The sequence below is a fragment of the Phymastichus coffea genome, unplaced genomic scaffold (genome assembly GCF_024137745.1).
Source record: "Phymastichus coffea isolate CEN01 unplaced genomic scaffold, Cenicafe_Pcof_1.1 PCOF00059, whole genome shotgun sequence".
NCBI lineage: Eukaryota > Metazoa > Arthropoda > Insecta > Hymenoptera > Eulophidae > Phymastichus > Phymastichus coffea.
The window spans coordinates 292365-318079 of record NW_026706870.1 but is presented as its reverse complement, the minus strand read 5'-3'; the positions used below and the strand labels follow the sequence as shown (position 1 = coordinate 318079).

The window sequence follows — 25715 nt, the reverse complement described above, 5'->3', positions numbered from 1 at the left end:
ATATTCAGAAATTGGCAACTCTAAGTCACTGCCGCAAGGATAATATTCCTCGTTAGCAGCGTGATGAAGAGAAAAAAGATGTCAGTAGTAAATATAGTTTTTCACCATTGAGTTTTCACTAAGATTTTATTAAGTCCAATCATATCTATCTGAGAAAGACCAAACAGCACGGTAACAGAAACTTAGACAATTTACTGGGCTTATAATTTATATATCAAGAAAAGAGATAGACTAAGGTTACTATACCGGGCTCCCGATGCAAGGCAAGGCTTTCGTTAAAGTTTCAGACTGCCGCAATGACAAGTGAATTGATACTCGCGACTGATGTCCCCTTTCACAAACTTTGAATAAGCTTTTACGGTAACCGCGCACGTGGAGTGAAAAGTTTATGTTCTAAAAAGTCAAATCGAAGACGTAGAATTTTATGATGTCAATCGTTTAATAGAAAAATCGCCAGACAAATTATAAACAAAGTTAAATAAATGAACAAAAGAAAATTTGCCATGAAATTATATAAATTTGTTAAACCAAAAATAGCTTATAATGTGCCAAAGTATATTCAAAATAGAGTTTGTATTGGAATTCGCAAATTCGTTCTTTTATAAATACAAAATCAACTAGCGGATCATAATTGTTTTTATAAATTTTACAAGGATGTGTATCCCAATTGCCATTCAATAACGCGAGCATTATTGCTTAAATAAATTATTACACTGCGTCCACAATAGCATACATGCATATTTACATACGCGACGGTCAAGTAACGTATTTCGAAATATTTTTGTTGTAAATGCATCTTTAGGTCAAAATCAAACGAAATCTCAAAAACTATGATAATATAATATTAGATAAAATATTAAAATATACTTGAATGCAACACAAGATACTTTAAAGGGATATATTATAATACGTTAATGTTTACATATTAGTGTTTTCAAATGTTAACAAATCAAATGTGTACTATATTTATGATTAAAAGTGACATATAAAGAATGAAATTGAGGTAATTGACCTTGTAGTGATTGTCTTTTTGATTGTAAGATTAAGATTTTGTTAGAATTTTTATTTTATTAAAGAATTTTATTCACACTGGGTATTTGCATAACAAAAGTACTTATTATATAAGCATTCTGAAACTACGTACTGCAGTTTACTAAAAACTAAATCTTCTGCTAAAAAGTGCATCAATAGTAAAATATTTTGAATTGTCAGAACTGAAAACTTTGCACATCTCTTGAAAGCATAAATCCACGTCCGCAATATTTTCAAATTTACTCTATTTCTGATAGATTAATAAAACAGTTGAATCGTTAAAAGGTAGATTTTTTGTCTCAGAAGATATAGATTCTGCTAAGATATTTGACATATTAGTTATAACATTAGTTATATTTTCAACAATATCTTGGGTTTTTTGAATCTCAAACAACTTTTTGTTAACACATTTCTTTATTATACATATTAGTACACTGTATGTTATCATAGTTTTTGAAGTTATGATGTCGTTTGAACTTTAAAGTACATTTACAAAAAGAAATGGAAATGACAAATTTTTAAATTTGATGTACCATAAAAAAGTTGCCATAAAAAAAGTTCAAAAATATCTCTAAATCAATAACGATGAGAAATTAAGAAGATAGTGCGTCCCCCATTCATTGTAATATCAAACGCTAAGTTTCAAATCATATGTTTTACTTTGAAGTTTTGTAAATTCAATAAAAATAACACCTAATCACTCAAGTTTTTATTTCTGAAAAGATAATCTATACACGACAACGGAACAATATGTTATATAAAATTTTCTAGAATATAATTTTATCTTTACTAAGATATCTGCTGTCTTTCTGTTGATCAACTTTAAGATAATTCTTACTGAGTGGATTTCATTTGATTTGTTTCTTTAATTTAGTATACATAGACTTTTTAAAATAAAAGAATTTTGACACCGAAATAATTTTAATTCAATTTTACTTATAATACATTTTACTTACAATCACAATAAAGCAACATATAGAACATGTACAAAGTCGATTCAGCTAAAAATTATTTTATTTATTTTTAGAAAAAAATCTTATCAACCAAATGTTCATCTATAAAAGTTAACATTAAGTTAATTAGATGAAATCTATTCGTTTTTGATACCAGCATGTTGGTGCCCACCATATTACTGTCCTCCAGTCATTCCGCCTTGCTAATATTCAGAGCTATCTTTTAATGGTATCTTGGATCCATTCTGACCTTCTACTGCTACATTAAATTCATCATGACCATCGTGTTGGTGTTCATTAGCTCTATCTAGTGGGGATCTGCCATAATTACCCTTTTTTTGATGTCTAGAAACACCTTCTGATTTTACGTTTAAACCCTTCTGACCTTCTTTTACTCCTACTTTATATACACGCTGACCAACTTGATGGTATCGAGTAGTTTTTTCTTGTAGGAGTTTTGCATTGATTCCTTTATTTTTCTGTTTATTATGTTTTTGTTGAAAGCCACTTTGCAGTTCCACATTGGGTCCATCTTTAACCTTTACATTTAAGTTTACTTGACCAACTTGTTGATATCTGGAATTACCTTTTGCTTTTATATTCGATCTACTATGAGGCGGCCTCACTCCTATATTCAAGCCATCATACTTGTTGATATCTTGTTGATATCCACTAGTTCTAGTAGTTGCGTCTTGTCGAAGATTCGAATGAATTCCGTTCCATTTGTGTCCGACCCGTTGATTTCTAGAATTACCTTGCCGTTCTACATTCAATTCTCTATGACCGCTTTCTATTCCTACATTCAATTTACTACGACCGCTATGTTGATGTCCACCATAGATTTTCCCTTGCTGATGTTTCCAATTTTGATGTACAGAATTACCTTGTGATTGTATATTCAATCCTTCTTTAACCCCTACATTCAATCTGCCAGGGATGTCATGTCGTTTGTGTCCGCCTTGTTGATGCCTGGAATCACGTTCCAATGCTAGATTCCATCCACTGTGATTGTCTTTCATTCCTACTTTATGTCCACTCTGATGAATGTGTTTTTGATATCGGTAACCACCTTTCGATTCTAGATTCAAACCTTTGTGATCGCCATAAGGTCCTATTTTCGATACACTATGATTACGTTGCTGTTGTCTAGAAGTTCCGCCTTCTTTAAAAGTTGTATGAATTCCGCTTTCTTTGTGTTCGCCTTTATGATGTCTTGTTTTAGCTTGCAGATGCACATTGACTCCTTCAACAGTACGATTCAATGCAACTTTACCAATGTATTGATGGCCAGAATTACTTTTCATTTCTATCTTCAATCCTTTGTGATCAAATCCTACATTATATTTACCATGATCATCTTGTTTGTCTGTGCTATTCATTTTGCTTCGTCCGTAACTACCTTGTTGATATTCAGCACTACCTTGCGATACAACATTGACTCCTCCTTCAACAGTTACATTTAAGCCAGCATGACCAGGTACTTGGTGTTTAGTAGTTGTATTTCGTTGGAGTTCGGCGTTCATTTTGCCATGGTTCTTCTCGCCCTGTTGATGATCCGAACTACCTTGCAGTTCTACATTGGCTTCCCGTTCAGCAGTTACGTTTAAGCCAACTTGAACAGCTTGTTGACGTTTAGAGCTTCCTTCAATTTCCACCTTCGATTCCTTTTCACGTTTTTCTTCTCCTTTATCTAAGCCGTTAATTTTTTTGGTGGCTCCATTCTTGTTGCCTTCTTGATGTACAATCGTTTTATCTGTAGAACCACTTTGCTGCTCGACTTTGAGTCCTCCTTCAACAGTTACATTAGATTCGGCATGACCAGCTACTTGGTGTTTAGTAGTTGTATTTTGTTGGAGTTCGGCGTTGATTTTGCCATATTTATTCCCGCTCTGTTGATGATCCGAACTACCTTGCAGTTCCACATTTGCTTCCCGTTCAGCAGTTACGTTTAAGCCAACTTGAACAGCTTGTTGAAGTTTAGAGCTTCCTTCAATTTCCACCTTCGATTCCTTTTCACTTTTTTCTTCTCCTTTATCCAAGCCGTCAATTTTTTTGGTGGCTCCATTCTTGTTGTCTTCTTGATGTACAATCGTTTTATCTGTAGAACCACTTTGCTGCTCGACTTTGAGTCCTCCTTCGACAGTTACATTAGATTCGGCATGACCAGCTACTTGGTGTTTAGTAGTTGTATTTTGTTGGAGTTCGGCGTTGATTTTGCCATGTTTATTCCCGCTCTGTTGATGATCCGAACTACCTTGCAGTTCCACATTTGCTTCCCGTTCAGCAGTTACGTTTAAGCCAACTTGAACAGCTTGTTGACGTTTAGAGCTTCCTTCAATTTCCACCTTCGATTCCTTTTCACTTTTTTCTTCTCCTTTATCCAAGCCGTCAATTTTTTTGGTGGCTCCATTCTTGTTGTCTTCTTGATGTACAATCGTTTTATCTGTAGAACCACTTTGCTGCTCGACTTTGAGTCCTCCTTCGACAGTTACATTAGATTCGGCATGACCAGCTACTTGGTGTTTAGTAGTTGTATTTTGTTGGAGTTCGGCGTTGATTTTGCCATGTTTATTCCCGCTCTGTTGATGATCCGAACTACCTTGCAGTTCCACATTTGCTTCCCGTTCAGCAGTTACGTTTAAGCCAACTTGAACAGCTTGTTGACGTTTAGAGCTTCCTTCAATTTCCACCTTCGATTCCTTTTCACTTTTTTCTTCTCCTTTATCCAAGCCGTCAATTTTTTTGGTGGCTCCATTCTTGTTGCCTACTTGATGTACAATCGTTTTATCTGTAGAACCACTTTGCTGCTCGACTTTGAGTCCTCCTTCAACGGTTACATTAGATTCGGCATGACCAGCTACTTGGTGTTTAGTAGTTGTATTTTGTTGGAGTTCGGCGTTGATTTTGCCATGTTTATTCCCGCTCTGTTGATGATCCGAACTACCTTGCAGTTCCACATTGGCTTCCCGTTCAGCAGTCACGTTTAAGCCAACTTGAACAGCTTGTTGACGTTTAGAGCTGCCTTCAATTTCCACCTTCGATTCCATTTCACTTTTTTCTTCTCCTTTATCCAAGCCGTCAATTTTTTTGATGGCTCCATTCTTGTTGCCTACTTGATGTACAATCGTTTTAACTGTAGAACCACTTTGCTGCTCGACTTTGAGTTCTCCTTCAACAGTTACATTCAATGCAGCATGACCAGCTACTTGGTGTTTAGTAGTTGTATTTCGTTGAAGTTCGGCGTTGATTTTGCCATGTTTATTCCCGCTCTGTTGATGATCCGAACTACCTTGCAATTCCACATTGGCTTCCCGTTCAGCAGTTACGTTTAAGCCAACTTGAACAGCTTGTTGACGTTTAGAGCTTCCTTCAATTTCCACCTTCGATTCCTTTTCACTTTTTTCTTCTCCTTTATCCAAGCCGTCAATTTTTTTGGTGGCTCCATTCTTGTTGCCTACTTGATGTACAATCGTTTTATCTGTAGAACCACTTTGCTGCTCGACTTTGAGTCCTCCTTCAACAGTTACATTAGATTCGGCATGACCAGCTACTTGGTGTTTAGTAGTTGTATTTTGTTGGAGTTCGGCGTTGATTTTGCCATGTTTATTCCCGCTCTGTTGATGATCCGAACTACCTTGCAGTTCCACATTTGCTTCCCGTTCAGCAGTTACGTTCAAGCCAACTTGAACAGCTTGTTGACGTTTAGAGCTTCCTTCAATTTCCACCTTCGATTCCTTTTCACTTTTTTCTTCTCCTTTATCCAAGTCGTCAATTTTTTTGGTGGCTCCATTCTTGTTGCCTACTTGATGTACAATCGTTTTAACAGTAGAACCACTTTGCTGCTCGACTTTGAGTTCTCCTTCAACAGTTACATTCAATGCAGCATGACCAGCTACTTGGTGTTTAGTAGTTGTGCTTCGTTGGAGTTCGGCGTTGATTTTGCCATGTTTATTCCCGCTCTGTTGATGATTCGAACTACCTTGCAGTTCCACATTGGCTTCCCGTTCAGCAGTTACGTTTAAGCCAACTTGAACAGCTTGTTGACGTTTAGAACTGCCTTCAATTTCCACACTCAGTTCTTTTTCACGATTTACTTCCCCTATATGCAAGCCGTCATTTTTTTTTATGGCTCCGTTCTTGTCTTCTTGATGTACAATCGTTTTAGGTTCAGAACCACTTTGCTGCTCGACTTTGTGTCCTCCTTCAACAGTTACATTAGATTCGGCATGACCAGCTACTTGGTGTTTAGTAGTTGTATTTCGTTGGAGTTCGGCGTTGATTTTGCCATGTTTATTCTCGCCCTGTTGATGACCCGAACTACCTTGCAATTTTTCATTGACTTCTCGTTCAGCAGTTACGTTTAAACCAACTTGAATAGCTTGTTGACGTTTAGAGGTGCCTTCAATTTCCACACTCAGTTGCTTATCACGATTTACCTCCCCATCATGCAAGCCGCCATGATCATTTTTTTTGGTGACTCCATTCTTGTTGCCTTCTTGATGTACAATCATTTCAACTGTAGAACCACTTTTCTGCTCGACTTTCAGTCCTCCTTCAACAGTTACATTCAATTCGGCATGACCAGCTACTTGGTGTTTAGTAGTTGTATTTCGTTGGAGTTCGGCGTTGATTTTGCCATGTTTATTCTCGCCCTGTTGATGACCCGAACTACCTTGCAATTTTTCATTGACTTCTCGTTCAGCAGTTACGTTTGAGCCGACTTGAATAGCTTGTTGACGTTTAGAGCTGCCTTCAATTTCCACCTTCGATTCCTTTTCACTTTTTTCTTCTCCTTTATCCAAGCCGTCAATTTTTTTGGTGGCTCCATTCTTATTGTCTTCTTGATGTACAATCGTTTTAGGTTCTGAACCACTTTGCTGCTCGACTTTGAGTCCTCCTTCAACAGTTACATTAGATTCGGCATGACCAGCTACTTGGTGCTTAGTAGTTGTATTCTGTTGCAGACCGACGTTGATTTCACTATGTTTATTCCCGCCCTGTTGATGATCCGAACTACCTTGCAGTTCTACATTGGCTTCCCGTTCAGCAGTTACGTTTAAGCCAATTTGAACACTTTGTTGATGTCTAGAGCCACTTTTCATTTCTATATTCAATCCCTTCTCACTTTTTTTTTCTCCTGTATGCAAGCCACCATAATCAATTTTTTTGTTGGCTCCATTTTTTTTACCATGTTGGTATCCACCTTGTTTATGCCCACTTCCTACATGTCTCTCGACAGCCTCACGATGTCGGTATAAAGTATGACTCCTTTGTATATGTAGTTTATCGTGGAGGTCTTTGATGATGCCGGTTCTTTGATTAATTTCGTTTTCATCTGTTGCTAAAACAGTGAAAACTGCGAGAGCGAAAAATACCTAAATAAATAGAAATTTTCTTAATTAAATATTGTTGTCCTTTTTAAAATCATAATAATACACAGCATATGATTCAAATACTTTAACAGAAAGAACAAAGAAAAAGTATACAAATTTATTTAAATAATATTTCATAAACACAACTTCTTAGTTAAATAGCTTATTTAAATGATTAAATTAATTCAACAATTGTCAATCAACTTAATTATTTTCAGTGTTTTAGAAAATTCATTATTTTTAGGTTTATATATGTTTGGTTTTAAGCATCTAATAAAGCAGTGAGTTAAAAATTGGTAGTTACATAGGAATTGTAAAGAAAACTATGAAACCTACATATCAAACGTTGAAAAACTGAGAGAACGTTCAGTAAATAAATTTTTTTGAATGAACAACACGTATCTCAAAAGAAATAAAATTAAAGAATCGAATGGACATCGCATATAAAAAAACATTAAATCATGAAAAACTATAAGCTTACAATCCCGAAAAAAAGATGACCATATACATCCACGCGCACGCACTTTTATTGACGATCTGGACATAATATAAAAATGTAATGTTCATAATCAGCAATTATAAAAACATTGAAAATAATCAAAATTATGTATTGAAAATTTTCACTATTACACAATTTGTTCAAGAAACAGATGATTTACAATAACATTTTCTAATTTTATTATTGAAAATGTAATGTTTTTAAGGATTGCATATGTGGAAAATAATCATCTTGAGTTTAAATGATAGACAATAATTTTGAAGTGAAATATACCAAGGAAACAAAATGATCTTTTTTTAAGAAGCAATGTTCTAACAATTTCAATGTTAATATTACTAGAATTGGAATATGAATAATACTAGATTGAATACGCTGTCCTTAAAATAGTTAAAAATGTACGCGAGTTGTTTCAGAAGTCAAAAAAAATATAAAATGATTCAGGAAAATAGAAACTTCGTTCAAAAAATGAAAAGCTATCTGGATTGTTTTTCAATCAGAGTAAAATTAATTCTTTTTTTCCAAGATTATAATTAATGTCTGAAAACTCACCAGTTTGATAGCCATTTTGTCTACTCCCAATCGCTGATTCAACTAACAATTTATTCGGCACCTTTTATACGTGTGAAAGTAATCTGCACAATCTTTGGAAGTTTACCATCAGTGTCGTTTGTAATTACAATATTTGTACATCTGCGGATTATGTTTGTCATAACCTCTCTTGTATATTATGAATCACGATATATTCCTGTTTATTTTTTATCAACCAGAGAACGTCTTAAATTAAGGTCATACAATAAAATTATGTCTCTGACACTAATGTATTTACTTGATTGTGAAAATATGAACCTAAATAACTTTATTCAATGGACTAGTAGTAGGTAGGTAAGGTACCATGGAGTCATTCTTATTCAAACATACATATTAACAAAAAGTGATTAATAATTGTCTGCATTTGTAAAAAAACTTATTACTCAAAATTGCTTACGTTAGTAAAAAAATTTACTCCTAATTTATTATTATGAAATCTTTATGAGTGCAGAAATAACAAATATGTTATTGGATATAGTTATGGTTTTAAATTCTTTTAGAGCTTGAAAATAAATATCTTTATTTATTAACAGTTGAAAGACGTAACTGAAAAATAGCATCATATGGTAGCCAGCAGTCTGTTTCACTCACCCTGTTATCAATAGTGTTAAGTTTTCATTTTAAACATGAGATATTTTCATAAGACATTTTCCTTATTATCAATTTTACGTCGAGAAATTGTTTCTTAAATAAAACTTAAATCCACTTAAAATAATATTTTTTACAATGTCAATGTAATCTGAAGTTCGTTATGCGTTTTAAAAGTAAAATCTTATTTCTGCAAATTCCAATTAAATTTATGATGTGTTTATTACTTACACATCATTACGTACAATCCCGTTATTAGGTTCAATTAAAATTATATATTTAAATTATTACTTAAGATATTTTTTGCTAAGTCACTTGCGTAAATAATTATAGGTGATATTATTTTATCTTTTAGACTTGCAGAATTGGCAATAACGTAGGGATTAATACGCTGAGGAAACATTATTTTTTTGTAATATTGAAAGTATTTCTTATTACTATTTCAAAACATTTGCTATTATTAGTCCAGTAAAATATATCAAAGAAAGTACCTGTTATAAAAAGTTCTATTAAAAAGGCTTTGATGAATAAATGGAGATTTTTTAAGTTAATCGAGCGCATACACATGAATCGTATTTAACCATTACACACACGATTTAATTTTGATCATAATACTTTACTAGATACACAATACAGGTTATACGGAGTAGTAAACATTTTGATTTTTTGGAATGAATTTTGGATAATCGAATTGCCCAGCATATTGAACTGCTTTTGATGCTTGAATCTAGACTAAATGTAATATAATATAAATGAATATGTGTTATAAATCTTCAAACATTACTGAAATATTTTTTCAATACGCTGTCATCCCAATTAAATGACTAAACTAATTTTTGAATGCAATATTAGATTATGTTATAATGGTCAAACTTACGAGTATGTTCGAGTTCGTCTCATACAGATATTGATTCTACACAATTTAAAAATTTTTATTTATTTAACATAATAGTTTTTTGATTGAATAAAAGACATGAAATAGTATTTATTAAAATAAAAGATACTATTGAACATGCAAGCTTCCTAGAGAAAATTCGATTGGAAAATGACTGGTCCAAAGTATTATATATAAAATATTTTTCGAAGAGTAAATAAATATTTAAAACAATTATATGTATAATATTCTATCCATTATTAAGAAATAATCAAATGTTCAATTATGCCATATAGAAATTTGTATGTCAACTAATTTTTTGTTAATTTTTCTGTAGAAAGATAAAATAAAGATAATACTTCGTTTTTTAAGAAAATAGTGTTTTAATTTTTGTGCTCTATAGGAAACCATTATGTTAAACTCAACAAATTTTGAAATTAATATAGAATCAAATCGTGTAGAATCGCTATCTGGACGAAACAAACCCGGCCAATTTTATAATATTCTAACAAAAAATAGATTTATTCGATATTTTCTAACTAGCCGTTATTGTGATATTCAATATAACAAGTAAACATGTATCTTCTTATTTGATTTGAACTACATAGGCTGGTAATAGGTCATAAACGCTACAAGACAATAATATAATAAACAGTTATACCGCTATAAAATAATAATATAATATATAATTTCGATCCACATAAATAAAGTCTAAGCAAACCTTTCAAATATACAGGATTGAACTGAAATTCATAGATAAAAAGATTTTAAAAAATTTTACATGTACATATATAAAACTCGAAAATGCAACAATAGAATTTGTTGAAATCCATGTAAATTATTGTTCAGAGATTGAACCACATAATGGAATGACCTAAGTGAGCATGCACGAGGTGGATAATTGATTTTCTCATAAATGAATTTATAATACCGTCGGCAAATAAGAAAATTGCATTGTTTGTTCTCTATTGATTCACAAATACCGTAATTTTCCTTGTACTCTTCATTTGCCATTGCAAGCTCAAATGATTCAAATAACGTACAGAAATGTACAGTCGGACTACGCTTAAAGAAAGTAAGATCCTTAAAACTGTATTTTTTTTCTTTGATTTGAAAATAAAAGATTGCATGTAATTTTTAGAGAATGCTGCGAGGCAAAAGAGCCAAAGGGCGGAAGAAGAGAAAAAAAATGATCTTAAATCCGATATTTTATGTATCATCATGCCGATCTATCACATAAGTAAGATTTGTGGATTACTCCCAGTGAGATTTGTATTTCGGAAAGCTGGTAGATACAGTGGAATTATCGATTTCACGCAAGTATGTTACGGGTAAGCGGTTACGTTTAATTTTTTGTCGTCATTTCTATTTCATTTATTTGTCACATGCGTAAAAGAATCATGCTGTTATTGGCTTTAACGGGAGGCCAGTGTTACGGCCTCTATCGTGATCTACGCGATGGCTGGCAAAAGAGCACAAGGCTATCCTCGGAGTCGTCGATCACCGTTACTTGCAGCGACGTATTCGCCGTGATCAGCGTAGCTGCCGTCGTAATCCTCGACTCGCCGCGTCGCTGGCCTCATCTCCAACGTGCACTCGACAAGCTTGTCGACGTTTGTATGACTTTCGTCAAAACTTTTCTATTTTATGCGAGACAGATTATATCAAAGCTTTCTCTCTCTCTCTCTCTCTCTCTCTCTCTCTCTCTCTCTCTCTCTCTCTCTCTCTCTCTCTCTCTCTCTCTCTCTCTCTCTCTCTCTCTCTCTCTCTCTCTCTCTCTCTGCAGATTGACCAGAAATTGGACGTAGTTACGTCGTCGAATCTTCGCAAGCTGTCAGTCACTGTTATTTCTTGTAATATCGCCTATCTAATCATTACGTCGAGTCTAGATATTTTTTCGAGGAGTATATCAGCCACTGACGAAAGTGGCGAGGTCAGCGGTGACAAGGGTCCCATAAATTATATTCCCATATACTTTATGTATCTGGTCATTGTCACTTTCGAAGTGCAGTATGCTGTCGTCTTATTCAATATTGGCGAAAGATTTCTGAAGCTCAACCAAGTTGTCGAGCATCTCAGTGTGAAGAATAATGTCGTTATAAAATTCTTGCGCAACGACACGAGCCTTGGTAATTATTCTATGAGAATGTTAGGAATAATGACGTTCGGTAACTTCAATTTCATAGCCCAGAAAGCTGCTCGAGATTCGAAACGAAGGATGATACAATCGATGCTCTCCAATCTTGGCGAATACAGCCAACACAATCGATCGAGCAAAGCTTCTGACCAAGGTGACACTCCAAACCACAACCAATGTTTACTCGAGATACAATGAAAGATTTGCAGACGCAGCAGGGGACAATGTGGCAGAGTCCGTAGATCAGCTGATAACACTGCACGGCATACTTTGCCAGAGCGTCAACTGTATAAACAAAGCCTACGGCGCTGCTATACTCATGGGAACGATCAGCTGTCTCATACACCTAATCATAACTCCCTACTTTCTCTACAATCACGTCTACAGCCGTAACCCCAACAATTGGCTCTTGCTTATTCTCCAATTCTGCTGGATGCTCTTTCATCTTTGCAGGATACTGCTTTTCGTACAGCCTTGCCATATGGTTATCAGCAAGGTAAACGCTTAAAACTCACTATTATCTTTCATATCCATAGATACGATACAATCGAACTGAAGGTCGACAAAAACTATGCGTGAAATCGAGTTGTTTAATAACAAACAGGCAAAGGAAACGGGAGCTTTGGTTAACCGAGCATTGATCGTCGACTGGAGTCCCGAAGTGCAAAAGCAGTTGAAAATATTTGCCATACAATTGCTACAGAGGCCCATTGAGTTCAGTGTTTGCGGATTGTTCTACTTGAATCGAAGCTTGATCACATCGGTATAATCATTAATATGAGTAGATCGATGTGTTCAATTCGAACATATAAATATATGCTTTTATTTGTAGATCGCGGGATCGGTAACCACTTACTTGGTGATTCTCGTTCAATTTCAAACGGCCGATGACACTAAGGGCACGAAAAATTTGATAGAAAACGCATCAGAGCTGCTCAAGAATGTGTCGAACTTCAAAAATATATTTTCAATAAAATAGTGGACAAATCTACTGCGACGTCGCCGCTCATAGTAATACATTTTGTTCATCAATTGTTACAATCCATTAATATGTTTAGATAGAGTTGATTAGATAATAGTCGAAAGCTAAATCGCTAATGAATGCTCGTATTATAAAGAGCCACGTGTTTGATACGAGCATTCTCAATGCGTAGCAGCACCATTTCTGCATGTGCGCTCAAAAAATGGATGAGCTTTTAACGTATTATAATGTGTTTACGGTTGAAATACATGAGAGCTTACATCCGTGCGTTGGTATTATAAGTGCAATGATATACTGAATACTAAACAATGTGAACTGGAAATGAATAAATCCTACGCCTAATTTTTTCTCGAAATCGATTTTAACAATAACAGTAGGTATATAATAAGCGGTTATGAAACGAAGTGTAGTAGCGTCGTCTCTAAATCGTTCCCGCGCAATGTCGCCATCTACTATATACGTATTATAGAAAATCGAAACAGTGTTTATAAAAGTAATTTTATAACCACTTAAAGCCTATTTTTTTAATTTTCGACACTCCGTGCATAAAGTACTCGCCTCTATGACGACTACGGCGTACTTGCTCGGTACTTGATTATCGGTGTTTCTTCGATTTCGCCGTATGTTTAGCTTCATCTTCTCTCGATGCACGTTGCCCAACACGAAAGGCCGCAAACGTCTCGCAGCAACTTCAAGGAACACTCGTCGTCTCGTCACATTCTGATGACGAGCGTGCACACGAGGTGAAGTTTTACAAATAAAGGTAAAGTTCAGCAAGAATATCATATCGGTTATTTTTGGCGTATTTATCTGGGAGATTTTTTTATTTTTTTAGGGTGGGAGGATAAAATATCACTAGCCTGTCGCGGATAAAATTAGGATTATCTAATCGAAACGATCATCACAAAATTGTAGTATACGATAGAATAATTTTTATTGCATTATATCGTAGTCATCGTGGGCGATCGCTTACACGTGTATTTAGGGATAATCTCTGTCGAAGAACGCTTCAACTCAATATCAATTAGAGCATGATTCTGCAATCGCAGATTGGGTCCTTTCTTCGCTTGGCCACTAAGAGGTCGCCGAAAGATAAGTCGGGAACGTAACAGTAGCCTACTTTATTCTTCAATCTGCAATCGTGAATGCATCTCGAACGTTCTTTTCCAGGGCAATTATCGTATCGACACGTGACTGAAGCGGAAACATGCGCACACTTTAGTAATATACATTCCATTCTCTTATCATGCAATAGTTAAAAACAAGCTTTGAGCTTTTGATACTAACCTTGAACAAGCATAGTATTTAATATTATACAAATAACCATTAGCTTCAACTGAAATACTTGGAGCATGGCGTAGTTTTAAAAAATGTATCGCTATGGGAATTATTACTAACTGAGCTAAAGCTGAGAAACGCTGCAGTTAGATTGCACATCACCACTCATAAGTGACGCGGGTAATCCAATTGAAGCATAGCAACGCTATCGCCTTGATAAAAATTCAATCGTCGAAAACAAGCCGCACTAGTAAAATCATATGCAGTGTGACTCCAATCACATTTTGTCGATGCTAGATCGTTTTGATAAAATTTGAAGTTACATCAAGACAGATATATGGTATTAACAAGTTGTACTTTGCAAGTGATGCAATACTTGCAAAGCCATCGGATTTCGTTTCATATAATTTAGTTCACGCGACATAACATAAAGCACATGATTGATCAAATTAAAAAAATTAAGTTCTATTAATAATATAATTGCAATATTCTTGCGTGTCTGTAATAACCTTCAAAGACATTTATAAAATTTTAACTTATTTAAATAATAGAAGAACAAAGTGATTCAATTACAAAATTTGAATGTCATTCATTAATACAAGAATCGCTGCAATCGAACCGATTTATTCAAAAAATTTTATTCGCGTAACCGCATGCACATAATAATGTAATATCAAAATCTTATAATAAAGATTTCTTCATTAAAATTACGTATTGATAATTTATGTATACGCATCGAAAGATACACATTCTATTTTACACATGAGTTGTCAAAGTGCAATAATCAACAAGTGATAAGCTTATCCGCTTCGCTAGGTCACAAATAACTTGTAAAATATGTGTGTGTGATTATTATTTATATCATTCTCAATTTCGTAGTAATTAAATATAGCTCAAAGAATTTTGTGCAGTAAACGCATTTTTTTTATTTTAGCATAATTTCTATAAATTGTTTAAAGGAAATAGTATCATGAGTAATTCCATTATAATCACTCTTTTGACAATGTTATAGTTGTGCAATTAATATCGGTTACAGGAGATCGTCCGCATGGTAAAATTGATTATTATTTTTCTTATTTCAACGAAATTTTTCCAAGCTAAACATTCAGCAAGTTTTAAACAGATTTACGTTGGCTACTAAACTGCCAAACCGAAAGATGCATTCGTGAGTATATTTTTAAATGCTTTTATTCATAATATCAATAGTTAATTAGATGATTAAATATTTGAGTAAATGAAGTTTAAAACGTAGCCAAACTAGTCTTTTTATATTTTTTAAGAATAAATATAAATATCAAAAATAAATACGCAGAAAAATTTTACTATTTTAAAGTAAAAATTCATGAAATTGGTCAATTGGAGTTATTTTTTTCTCATTTGGAGCACTAGTAATTACTCAATTTGAGCAATTTATGGGTACCATTTGAATGAGTGAATAAGCATTTTTGAAGGGAATACCTTTTCATTTATAACTTTTATTACTCAATTTTAGTAAAATTTACGTTAAAAAGATTTTTTTTTCACAGAGAAATATAAGCTGACTGTATGCATAATCACTTTTTGAACTTTTTTAAAATTCTAGATTTAAAAAATTCCATTGAGTTTGCCGATTGCTTAATACAATGTGATGGTAAGAGATTTATATTTATTTGTGTTCTATTTAATCAAATTAAAATTATTACTCTGCAGTGGAAGATGATTATCACACGGGCGGTTTTTTACGTCCCAAATTTTAAGAGTCAAAACAGAATTTCATAAAACACTTTCGTGGGCAATAAGACTAGGTAAAATATATTTTTTTTATGTATTAACTAATCAGTTAAATAATAATGAAAGTTATTTCGTACTAGGATTTTATTAAAAAGTAGTTTTTAAATAACAATAAAAAAAAATCGCCGAAAATAAGTGTGAAATGAAAAATAGCACATTATGTAACTGTCCAGTTTTATAATACATTTTTTTAAATATTTCATAGTATCTCAGTTTTTATTCTTTTTTCATTTATTCATCGTAAAATAACTTCAATATTGAAATAGGTAAATATAGTTCAAATGTAACATTTCAATGTTATTTTATTTTTAAATTTCAAAAACATCTTTTTTGCGAAAACTAACATATATACTGATAAACTGAATGTAATTCGTAGTACCTTTATAGTAATAATTTATCAATATGTCATGATGTTGAAAGTAATAAGAACGCTTTAAATCTAGATCAGAAGCAACGTACAAAAATTCTAAGATCTAAGGCAATTTGCTTGAATAAATCGAGCCGAGAATCAAAAAAAGTACAATTTCTGCTGGAGAACATTACAATATATAACAATATTAAAGTATCAAAATTTATAGGTCAAAAATGTCAATTCTGATGTTTATAAACTCTATAAATTTCATTTTATAAATATATTTTTTCTGACTGCAAGTCTTAAAATTGATTATTTCTTTGTTGCAATTCTTGATGATCATTACTCTCTTTAATTGATTCAATTATTTTCATTTAATCTTGAGTGCAAATTGCATAAATATCTGTACGACATATAGTGTGCACTGTATAAATAAATATTTAAGTGATTGAAATATATTTAGTTATTCTTTTACGTAAAAATGAAAAAAAAATTATAATTACAATTAAGACTATCACAAAAAAAAGTTTACATGATTTTTACTGTAACGTAAAAAATAGAACAATTTTTTGAACTCCAAACGCGCGCGATGCCGAAGACTATACCTTCACAGACAAAACGAAGCAGCCTTGAGTATGTATAACTTGTAGCATTATTCGACATATTTGACATAAGTTGCCGTACAGGTATGTATAAACGCGTACAAACGCATCGAAGTTACTAAAGAAGCTTAGTTCTATTTTATTTTGCTAATCATAGAAAAGTCACTATATGTCTCCAAAATGCTCCGATTAACACACCACTAATAAACCTAACTTTATTGTTTGATTTGAAGCAGTAGAAACATAATAACATTTGTTGATATCTCTCGTTGCGATTTTGACGTAGTGACTTTGATTGGCAGAATATAATAGAACTAAGTTTCTTTCGAAGCGTTTGCACGCATATGTGGTGGCGGCCTTCAACATCTGTCTAATGTTGTGCAAAAATGGGGAATCCCCTTTTGATCGGGGGAATTTCGCCAAACCCTATTGCATGGGCGTGGCTTATGCGTTTATCTCCAGGCATGAACCAATCCCGTCGCTTGCATCGATGGTTGATTCTCAAGCAAAATACACGGGATTACTTTCCGTAACGTAAAGCGAATCGCATATAAAAAAATACTACTATTACGATAAGAATATTAAGGTTGATAAATGAGTTTGAAAACAAAGAAGGACGAATGTCTCAGATATTAAAAAATAACTTGACCGTAAATAATTCAGATATATTCACAGCGGGTTCGAAATCAAATAAGAATAAATGATTCTATCAAGTAGATAGTAGTATTTTACGTGCACCAATAAAAAATTCATACGCAGATCCGATAGAAAAGTAGCAACGTGCACAGAAACGGTTTTATTATCACATTATCAGTTGGGTTTGTTGATAATTTAGATCCCGAAATATCTGATTACCATCTGACGGAAAATCACAAATTATAATTGATTTTGAATATCAAAAATGTGTACCATTCGTCAATACGACTGACTTCTATTATATCGTTATCAAAGAAAGATTATTAATTAGCTGAACACACATGTATATTATCATTTTTTTCCATATTGCTATTCTGTAACATTATGACTAATTAATTAAGTTTTACTTCTTAGAAAATTTTGTTTTCTTAACGAAAGGTATTCTACAATAAAACAATCTAATTCCAAATTTATTCACTATAGTGATACTTCATTTACGGGCGTAGTTATAGTATGTCTTTCACGAAGTTCTTATTAAGTTGTAATTTCAATAGCACAATCAATTCAATAAGATCAATGTTTGTAATGCATGTTTGTTGGTATGGATAAATGTTATCTTAAAAATAATTCAATTTAAATTTGAATTTCAATAAAACATAAATAGATGTGTAAAATATACTTTTTTGTGTTAGTATTGTTGGATAATTCATGTGATATTATATCAAGTGAATGTTAGTTATTGAGAAAATACTCCAGAAAAAATTAATCGATCGAGATTAGAACAATTATATTGTTTCTATGACAAAATTCTTTTATAATAGTAATATTGTAAATTGTTATTTTTACATTACTTATTTATATGGAATGGTATGTTGTCTTTAGATTCTAACTATTATTTTTTCTATTATCACTGAAATAGTAGTTTCAATCAATTCAATAGAAATAAGATAACGAACAAATATATAAATTAAAAGAAAATTACTGTCGCTAACCAAATATTTTTTAAAAATCAAATGCAAAAAAATATAATGTGGAAGAAATTATATTGAATTTTGATATATACTCTCCGCGTACTTTTGTAATTGAAAACAGCATCGTTGTAAAGAGTGTTTTTTTATTAGTGATCGCAGTACTCAAAATGTATGTACCTAATTTTAATTCGAAGTATAAATTTTAGCTTACAATTTTACAAAACGCATTTTGTGAAAAGGTAGAACAATGTACATTTTTCAATTTGTTAGTATACTATTGATTGTCAACGTAAAAAATATTTTTTTTATTTACAATCAATTACACCTCGACACAAAAAAGTGATCTGTACTATTGACGAATCCTACCTATCTATATGTATTTTAGCCCGCTGAAACCGAATCTGAAGGTTATTTAACCCGTTTACTTTTTGGTTTTGAGTAAATCGCAAAAAATAGCTTAAAATTGTGAAATATAGCGCAAAATCGCATTAGTAAGTGCGACAAAATTAGGAAAAAATTTGTTTGACTTTCAACAAGTATATTTCTTATTTTAGTGAGTACTACCGAAAATCGCGAGCTATAGCTCGAAAAATCAAAGAAACAATTAAAATCGCTGTATGAGCGTAAAGCAATTCGGGAAGGAATTTTCTGATCTTAATGAGGTATATTTATTATATATTTCGATGCCCTAAACCCGATTTTGATCTTTGTTGAGCTCTGTTACTTACAGATTTTAGCGAAAATCGCAAAAAACGTCAACAAACGTCAACATCGTTTAGCTTTTTTCTCTTGTAACGAACACTTTTTTTATTCGAACGATCTATCTTGCGGATTTATTTAAATCTTTTTCCTCCGGTTTGAATCCTTTTCTTTTTTTAACGTCCAACAGAATCATATTAATATCCCATCTTCCTTTTTGTCGCTGCTCCATTTCAATTATGTCTTGAGGGAACCGTTCTTCTTTTGAAAAGTTGCGCGACACGCGCGGGTGAACGAGCGCGAAGAGAGGCAATCACCAATGAATCTTATAAATGATACATGAGAGGTATAGTTTAAAGTTAATTATTTATACTTGTATCGATTGTATTTTGAGAATCCAGAGAATCCGTAATAGTTATATAACGCCGGTATTTACGGTTTAATTTATCCAAATTTATTTTCAATTTTAATGCTTAGAGCCAAATTATCTAGAATTATACAAGTTATAAGAATAATAAACTGAATAAGATGAATTTATGACACTATTTTGAAAATTTCAGAGGGCTATATTACTACATAGTTTTTATGATTTAAAAATAAATTTCTTTTTGTGTTCACAGATATTTAGTAAAAATGATAATTATATAACGGAATGAGTGAAAAAAAATGAAAACAATGGTGGAATTGGATGAATATCAACCAGAAAAGAGCGTAAAATGTGAATAAAAATACACATAATAATTGAACTTCGGTATAAAATCGCAATGAGAAACCGATGAAAAACTCGATCGCCATCTATTATTCCAATCGTGAAATGAAATAATAACAAAAATAAACGACTGCGAATCATAGATGATTGCTGGTAAACATCAATTTGATCCATATCTGAGTATTTCAGTGGAATTTCAAAAGAAACGGGTTTTGTCGTGCATTGGGGTTCTTTATGGCACAGTTTACGGCCCTGACGCGCAACAAAGACAGAATCATTCTAATCGTGCGCGTCCCTCTCTTTCTGGCATATAGTTTACGCGTGGCGTGCTGCTCTCTTATACCTTCAGTTTTAGCGACGGCGTTGACTAGGCAAGGTCGCACTCCAGTTTGATGCGCGCCGCGCTGCGGCACTATCACATTTTCTCTTTGAGTTTCTTTCGATTAAGATTGGATTTTTGAGGAATCTACCCACGCACTGTAATTTTTGTTAATTTCCAAAATGGCACAGTTCATGAGAGTTGCTACGAAATGCGAAGTACGTATTATTTATTAAAGATTTGTCTCGTTTGGCTCTCGTTTCATCTCAGTTCTTTCTCTCTCTCTCTCTCTCTCCCCTCTTGTCTCTCCTTCTCCCACTCTTGATATTCTGGTTTTCTTTCTTGTATGTTTGAAATTAGAATAGCAAACAAAACATGTAAATTTTATAAATCACGAATTTTTTATTTATAATAAAAGTAAGTTTGGAAACATTCAGAACCAATCGCATTTTTTTAACGATTATAGCGACTATTATAGTATTATTTTTAAAAATTAGTAACGATTCGTGCTTCTTGCATTTGGAGTAGTTTTATTTACCTCACAGCTTCAACATGAAACTTGTTCAAACGGAATAAAAAAAGAATGTGTAAATCACATCGAAGCACGTGCTTTCTCAAAACAAATATTCAAATTTTCACACGTGCATAGTTGCGTGAGTCACCGCTGATTAGAAATTTTAATTAGCAACGTGCAGTTAAAGTCACCGATGACTTAGAAGAAAGTTTTGAATTTGGAAATGAATTTGAAAATTCATTAATGATTGACGCGTAATACTTTCCGATAGTTCTCGGAAAAAAAGGTTCTTTTGGTGATTTAATTTTGGGCCTGTGGGCTTCCCAATGATCGATCGAACTACCCTCACATGCCAAAGTTTTCTAGAAGTATCTTGATGTCCGAATCTCGAGGATGTTTAGATAGATGAAAATGTTTTCAATTGTTCATTAGCAATTTTAATGGTTATAACTTTTTTGTAGTGAATGTTACATGTTATCTAGATAACCAAAATGATTGGCCGTTTCATATAAAAAAGTAGCAGTTTTCAAATTAAAATTATTATTAATTAGAATCCGAGATCAGTTCAACTGACCGGCTACGTAAATTTTGAACCACTACAACTTTTTTCATGAAAGTTACATACATGGATTTCTTATAAAATTCGGAATCATTTCGTTACTTAATCACTTCTGCAACTTAGTTAGAATAGAGTAGCTTACACAATTTAATTTTTTACAACCACGTTTGTTTTAACAAGCATTTTTGTTAAAATATGTCTATAAGTTTTTAATGTACAAAGGAGTCTGGATTGGATACGTCTAGATTTAGCTTTGGTTGTTCAATTAGTATATATATGTCCCTTGGACTAATTGAACATTCAGAAGGTACAAATTGTGACAAACACTTATCATCTGCATTCTATCGCTCATTTTTTAACTTCGTTTTTTTTCCAAATTACACACGCCTGATTACACTAATAGTAATAAGATTAATATTTTCAATTTTTTGATACACTGAACTTCACAAACTCTTGAGAAATAGCTAATAACACGTTTTTTGTTCATTTTATCTTTAATCGTTTAATCTCATTGAATAGAAGTCAATGTTAAAATTATCTAATATCTTGATAAATTAAAAAGCGGTTTGATAAGAACTATCAGTGACATGAACTGTTGTCAGGGAAAAAATATGCAGTGGCGAATGAACTTTTTTCGGAATATTTTCATGAAAAACACACGAAGAGAGTTAAAATTCTTTCATCTGAAAAAAATAGTTTACCGTCAATTCTTTCGCTGCCGATTAATGACAGTGATTGAAAAGTCGAAAAAATGTATTTACAAAATTTGACGCTAGTAGAAATAATAATGCGACCTTCACTGTTCAATTGTTTTTTCTTTAATTTACGACCTCCCAACTGCAAAATACGATTGCTCTGAATCTGCCTGCGCGTCGGAAGATCTCGCTCGTATTCGCCTTATACGGATTCTGGACTATCTCGTACGACTGACAATCGCCGCGATGCAGAGAAACGCCCTCGAGTCCACGCGCGAGCTTTGCATTTTTTCATTCGCGTGGAATTTCCGAAATGATGGAAAGCGAGTTGTATCGCGTGCGCTGTCGCCTCGCCGCTCTGGGCAAACGAAATCTCTTGTTTTTTATCGCCGATCAAAAGAGGCCAGGTGAGAAATCATTGAATCGTAATATCGCGCCCGTCGGAACAAATAAGCTGATATTACGCGCACACATTGCCCCACCCCCGCTGATCGTAAGATCATGCACAGATGGTACGCAGATTTTAACTGCTGACCATGAAGATAAGGTTTAAACAAAAGCTCGATACGTCTCCAAATTTCTCCGCTCGCCAGGCCTTTCCTTGATTCACTAACAGAATTCCCTCCCCGCCATTTTTTAAAAATAGATTTTCCTTATCGAACGTTCAATTGCTTTGGATTAAAAGCCAACGCTTGTCAACTGTTGATTACAGAGAGCCACATCAACGAGAGCTTACAGTACCAGCGTGCCAACCGTGAAAATGTTCATCGACGGCCAATTCGTTGGTAATGTGCATTGAATGTTTGGTTGGCGCAGCGGCAAAGCGGCGCGTGACGCGCGCTCGATCGATTCGATTACATCGGTTAAAAGCTGCCTGTAGATTGAATCATACGTATATGTCATCTGCATAAGCATGCGCGAACGACAACAAGAAAAGAAAAAGAAGAAGCGCGCAAGCGCGTTTACGTAACTGAGCCTACGTCAAGCCAGCAGCGGCGTTCGAAAATTCCTGCTTCGCGTGTATCTGCGATAGCTTGCGAGCTCGCGTGCTTGGCGCGCGAGGCGAATCAATCAAAATCAGATTGTACGTTTGTCTCGTCGCGCGCCGTGATGTAGCACCGCCTCGTGCGCGATACTCGATCCACGATGAGATTTCGAATGGTCGAACGACCTACGCGTCGAGCGTACTCGTGACAGCTGCCCTCGGCGAAGGCAAGGCGAGTCGCGCGAGAATGCGAAAGCGAAAAATCGAATGGTAATCGGCAGAGTCGAGGGCGACGGAGTTCACGGAGGTGCACGACCCGGCGACGAACGAGCTGCTGTGCCGCACGCCCAAGAGCACCGAGCCCGAGATGCAGGCCGCGGTGGCGAGCGCGAGGAAGGCCTTCGGCGCGTGGCGCACCTCGAGCGTCCTCACCAGGCAGACGCTCATGCTCAAGTATCAGGCCCTCGTTCGCGAGCACGCGGTGGGTATAGCGTCCGGCCGGGTTATTGCCGGGGACCGGCGCACCAAGTAACGAGACGCTCGGTTGCAGAGGGAGCTGGCGACGAGCCTCGTGAGGGAGAACGGCAAGACCATGGCGGACGCCGAGGGCGACGTGCTGCGCGGGCTTCGTAAGTATGGGACAGGAGCGAGCGACGGGCCCTCGGGTGGCGACGGCGTGTACATGTGGGCGAATCGCAGAGGTCGTGGACATGTGCGCGGGCATACCGAGCCTCCTGCTGGGCGAGTCGATGAACAACATCGCCACGGACATGGACACGGTCTCGCACCGAGTGCCGCTCGGCGTCACGGGCTCGATCTGCCCGTTCAACTTCCCGGCGATGGTGCCGCTGTGGACGTTCCCGATAAGCGTGGCCTGCGGCAACGCCGCGATACTCAAGCCGTCGGAGCGCGTGCCGGGCGCGTCGATGATGCTCGCCGAGCTGTTCTCCAGGGCCGGCGCCCCGCCCGGCCTCCTCAACGTCGTCCACGGCCAGCGCGAGGCGGTCAACTTCATCTGCGACCACCCGGACATCAAGGCCGTGTCGTTCGTCGGCTCGGATCGGGCGGGCAAGTACATCTACGAGAGGAGCAGCCAGCGCGGCAAGCGCGTCCAGTGCAACAACGGGGCCAAGAACCACTGCGTCGTGCTGCCGGACGCCAACAAGAACAAGAGCATCTCGCAGATCGTGGGCGCGGCCTTCGGCGCGGCCGGGCAGCGCTGCATGGCGCTGTCGGTCGCGGTCTTCGTCGGCAGGTCCGTCGAGTGGATACCCGAGATCGTCGAGGCTGCCAAGCGGCTTCACGTCAACGCCGGCCACGTGCCCGGCGCCGATCTTGGCCCCGTCATCTCGCCGCAATCCAAGACGCGCATCTGCGAGCTCGTCGAGTCAGCTTCCAAGGAGGGCGCTAACGTTCTTCTCGATGGTCGCGGCATCAAGGTGCCCAACTTCGAGGACGGCAACTTTGTCGGCCCTACCGTCATCACCTCGGTCAAGGTAATTTTTCTTTTCTTTTTTTTTTCTTTTCTTTTGTGGAACGATCGACTCATTTTTTCCGTTCAGCCTCACATGACTTGCTACAAGGAAGAGATATTCGGCCCGGTACTAGTCTGCATGGAAGCTGGTTCCCTCGACGAGGCCATACAGCTGATCAACAATAATCCATACGGAAACGGCACGGCTATTTTCACGACCAACGGTGCCAGCGCCAGACGTTTCACCGAGCAAGTCGAAGCCGGGCAGATCGGTGTGAACGTGCCAATTCCAGTTCCCCTGCCCATGTTCAGTTTCACGGGCAACAAGAAATCTTTCTTCGGCGATAATCATTTTTATGGCAAATACGTAAGTCCACATTTAAATCCGCAACGACAGAAATGACACATCTCTCCTGTTCTCATTTGATTCTTTCATATTCCAGGGCATAAACTTTCACACCCAAACAAAAACCATCACTCAGTTATGGCGTTCTGATGATACTACTGACATTTCCAGTTCCACAACTATGCCTACAATGAAATAATAAAAGTGCTAAAATAAGATGTAATGCAAAAACGATACACCTTCCATACCCTCAAACTATTCCATTCAAAAAGTGTTATAATTTCGTGTTATTTACATCAATCGCAATCACTGGCGTTAACTGTATTTTGACATTTTTTTAATTTAACATGTATTTATATACACACATACACACACACGCACACATATGGAGACACATAGATTGTATAAAATGATACAAAGAAATATACTAATATTTTTTAAGTAAATCATAATATAGTTTTAGTACGTTTCATTAATGTAATGGATGACTGGAAAAGTTTAAATAAGCTCTTAAATAAAAATAAGCCAATACCGAAAATCTCGTTTAGAAATAACGAAGTTGCTCTGTATTGTTTTAAAATATGTTATTTTTCTACATCATATTTGTAAATATGATTTTTTATTTCATGTTTAAAAATAAACTACATGTCAACTGATCAAAAGCCGAATTTTCTTCACTATGAAAAGAATTTTATTTTAACGTACGCTTTTGTTACTGTTAGTTATATCTAATAATCAAATCACTTCCTATTGATTTCTGTATACTCAAAAAAATGAAATT

At 35.3% G+C, this 25715-nt stretch overlaps 3 protein-coding genes across 3 annotated transcripts; 2 read left to right on the top strand and 1 right to left on the bottom strand.

Annotated features, from left to right (window-relative positions):
• Window positions 1-2188: 2188 nt before the first annotated feature.
• Window positions 2189-8420, bottom strand: LOC131666626 (filaggrin-like). The gene is made up of 2 exons (XM_058939461.1): window positions 8406-8420; window positions 2189-7360 (listed from the first exon to the last, which is right to left on the bottom strand). Exons 1-2 carry the CDS (start codon window positions 8418-8420, stop codon window positions 2189-2191), a joined length of 5187 nt encoding a protein of 1728 aa, XP_058795444.1.
• A 2533-nt stretch (window positions 8421-10953) lies between these two features.
• Window positions 10954-13578, top strand: LOC131666625 (gustatory receptor for sugar taste 43a-like). Its single transcript, XM_058939460.1, has 7 exons — window positions 10954-10981; window positions 11048-11237; window positions 11303-11519; window positions 11693-12074; window positions 12139-12539; window positions 12648-12806; window positions 12876-13578. The coding sequence occupies exons 1-7, from the start codon at window positions 10954-10956 to the stop codon at window positions 13020-13022; spliced, it is 1524 nt and encodes a 507-aa protein (XP_058795443.1). The 3' UTR covers window positions 13023-13578.
• Window positions 13579-20410: 6832 nt separating this feature from the next.
• LOC131666599 (probable methylmalonate-semialdehyde dehydrogenase [acylating], mitochondrial) lies at window positions 20411-25625 on the top strand. Its single transcript, XM_058939415.1, has 7 exons — window positions 20411-20579; window positions 22842-22914; window positions 23396-23595; window positions 23665-23743; window positions 23814-24610; window positions 24677-24955; window positions 25032-25625. The coding sequence occupies exons 1-7, from the start codon at window positions 20544-20546 to the stop codon at window positions 25131-25133; spliced, it is 1566 nt and encodes a 521-aa protein (XP_058795398.1). The 5' UTR covers window positions 20411-20543; the 3' UTR covers window positions 25134-25625.
• Window positions 25626-25715: the final 90 nt, after the last annotated feature.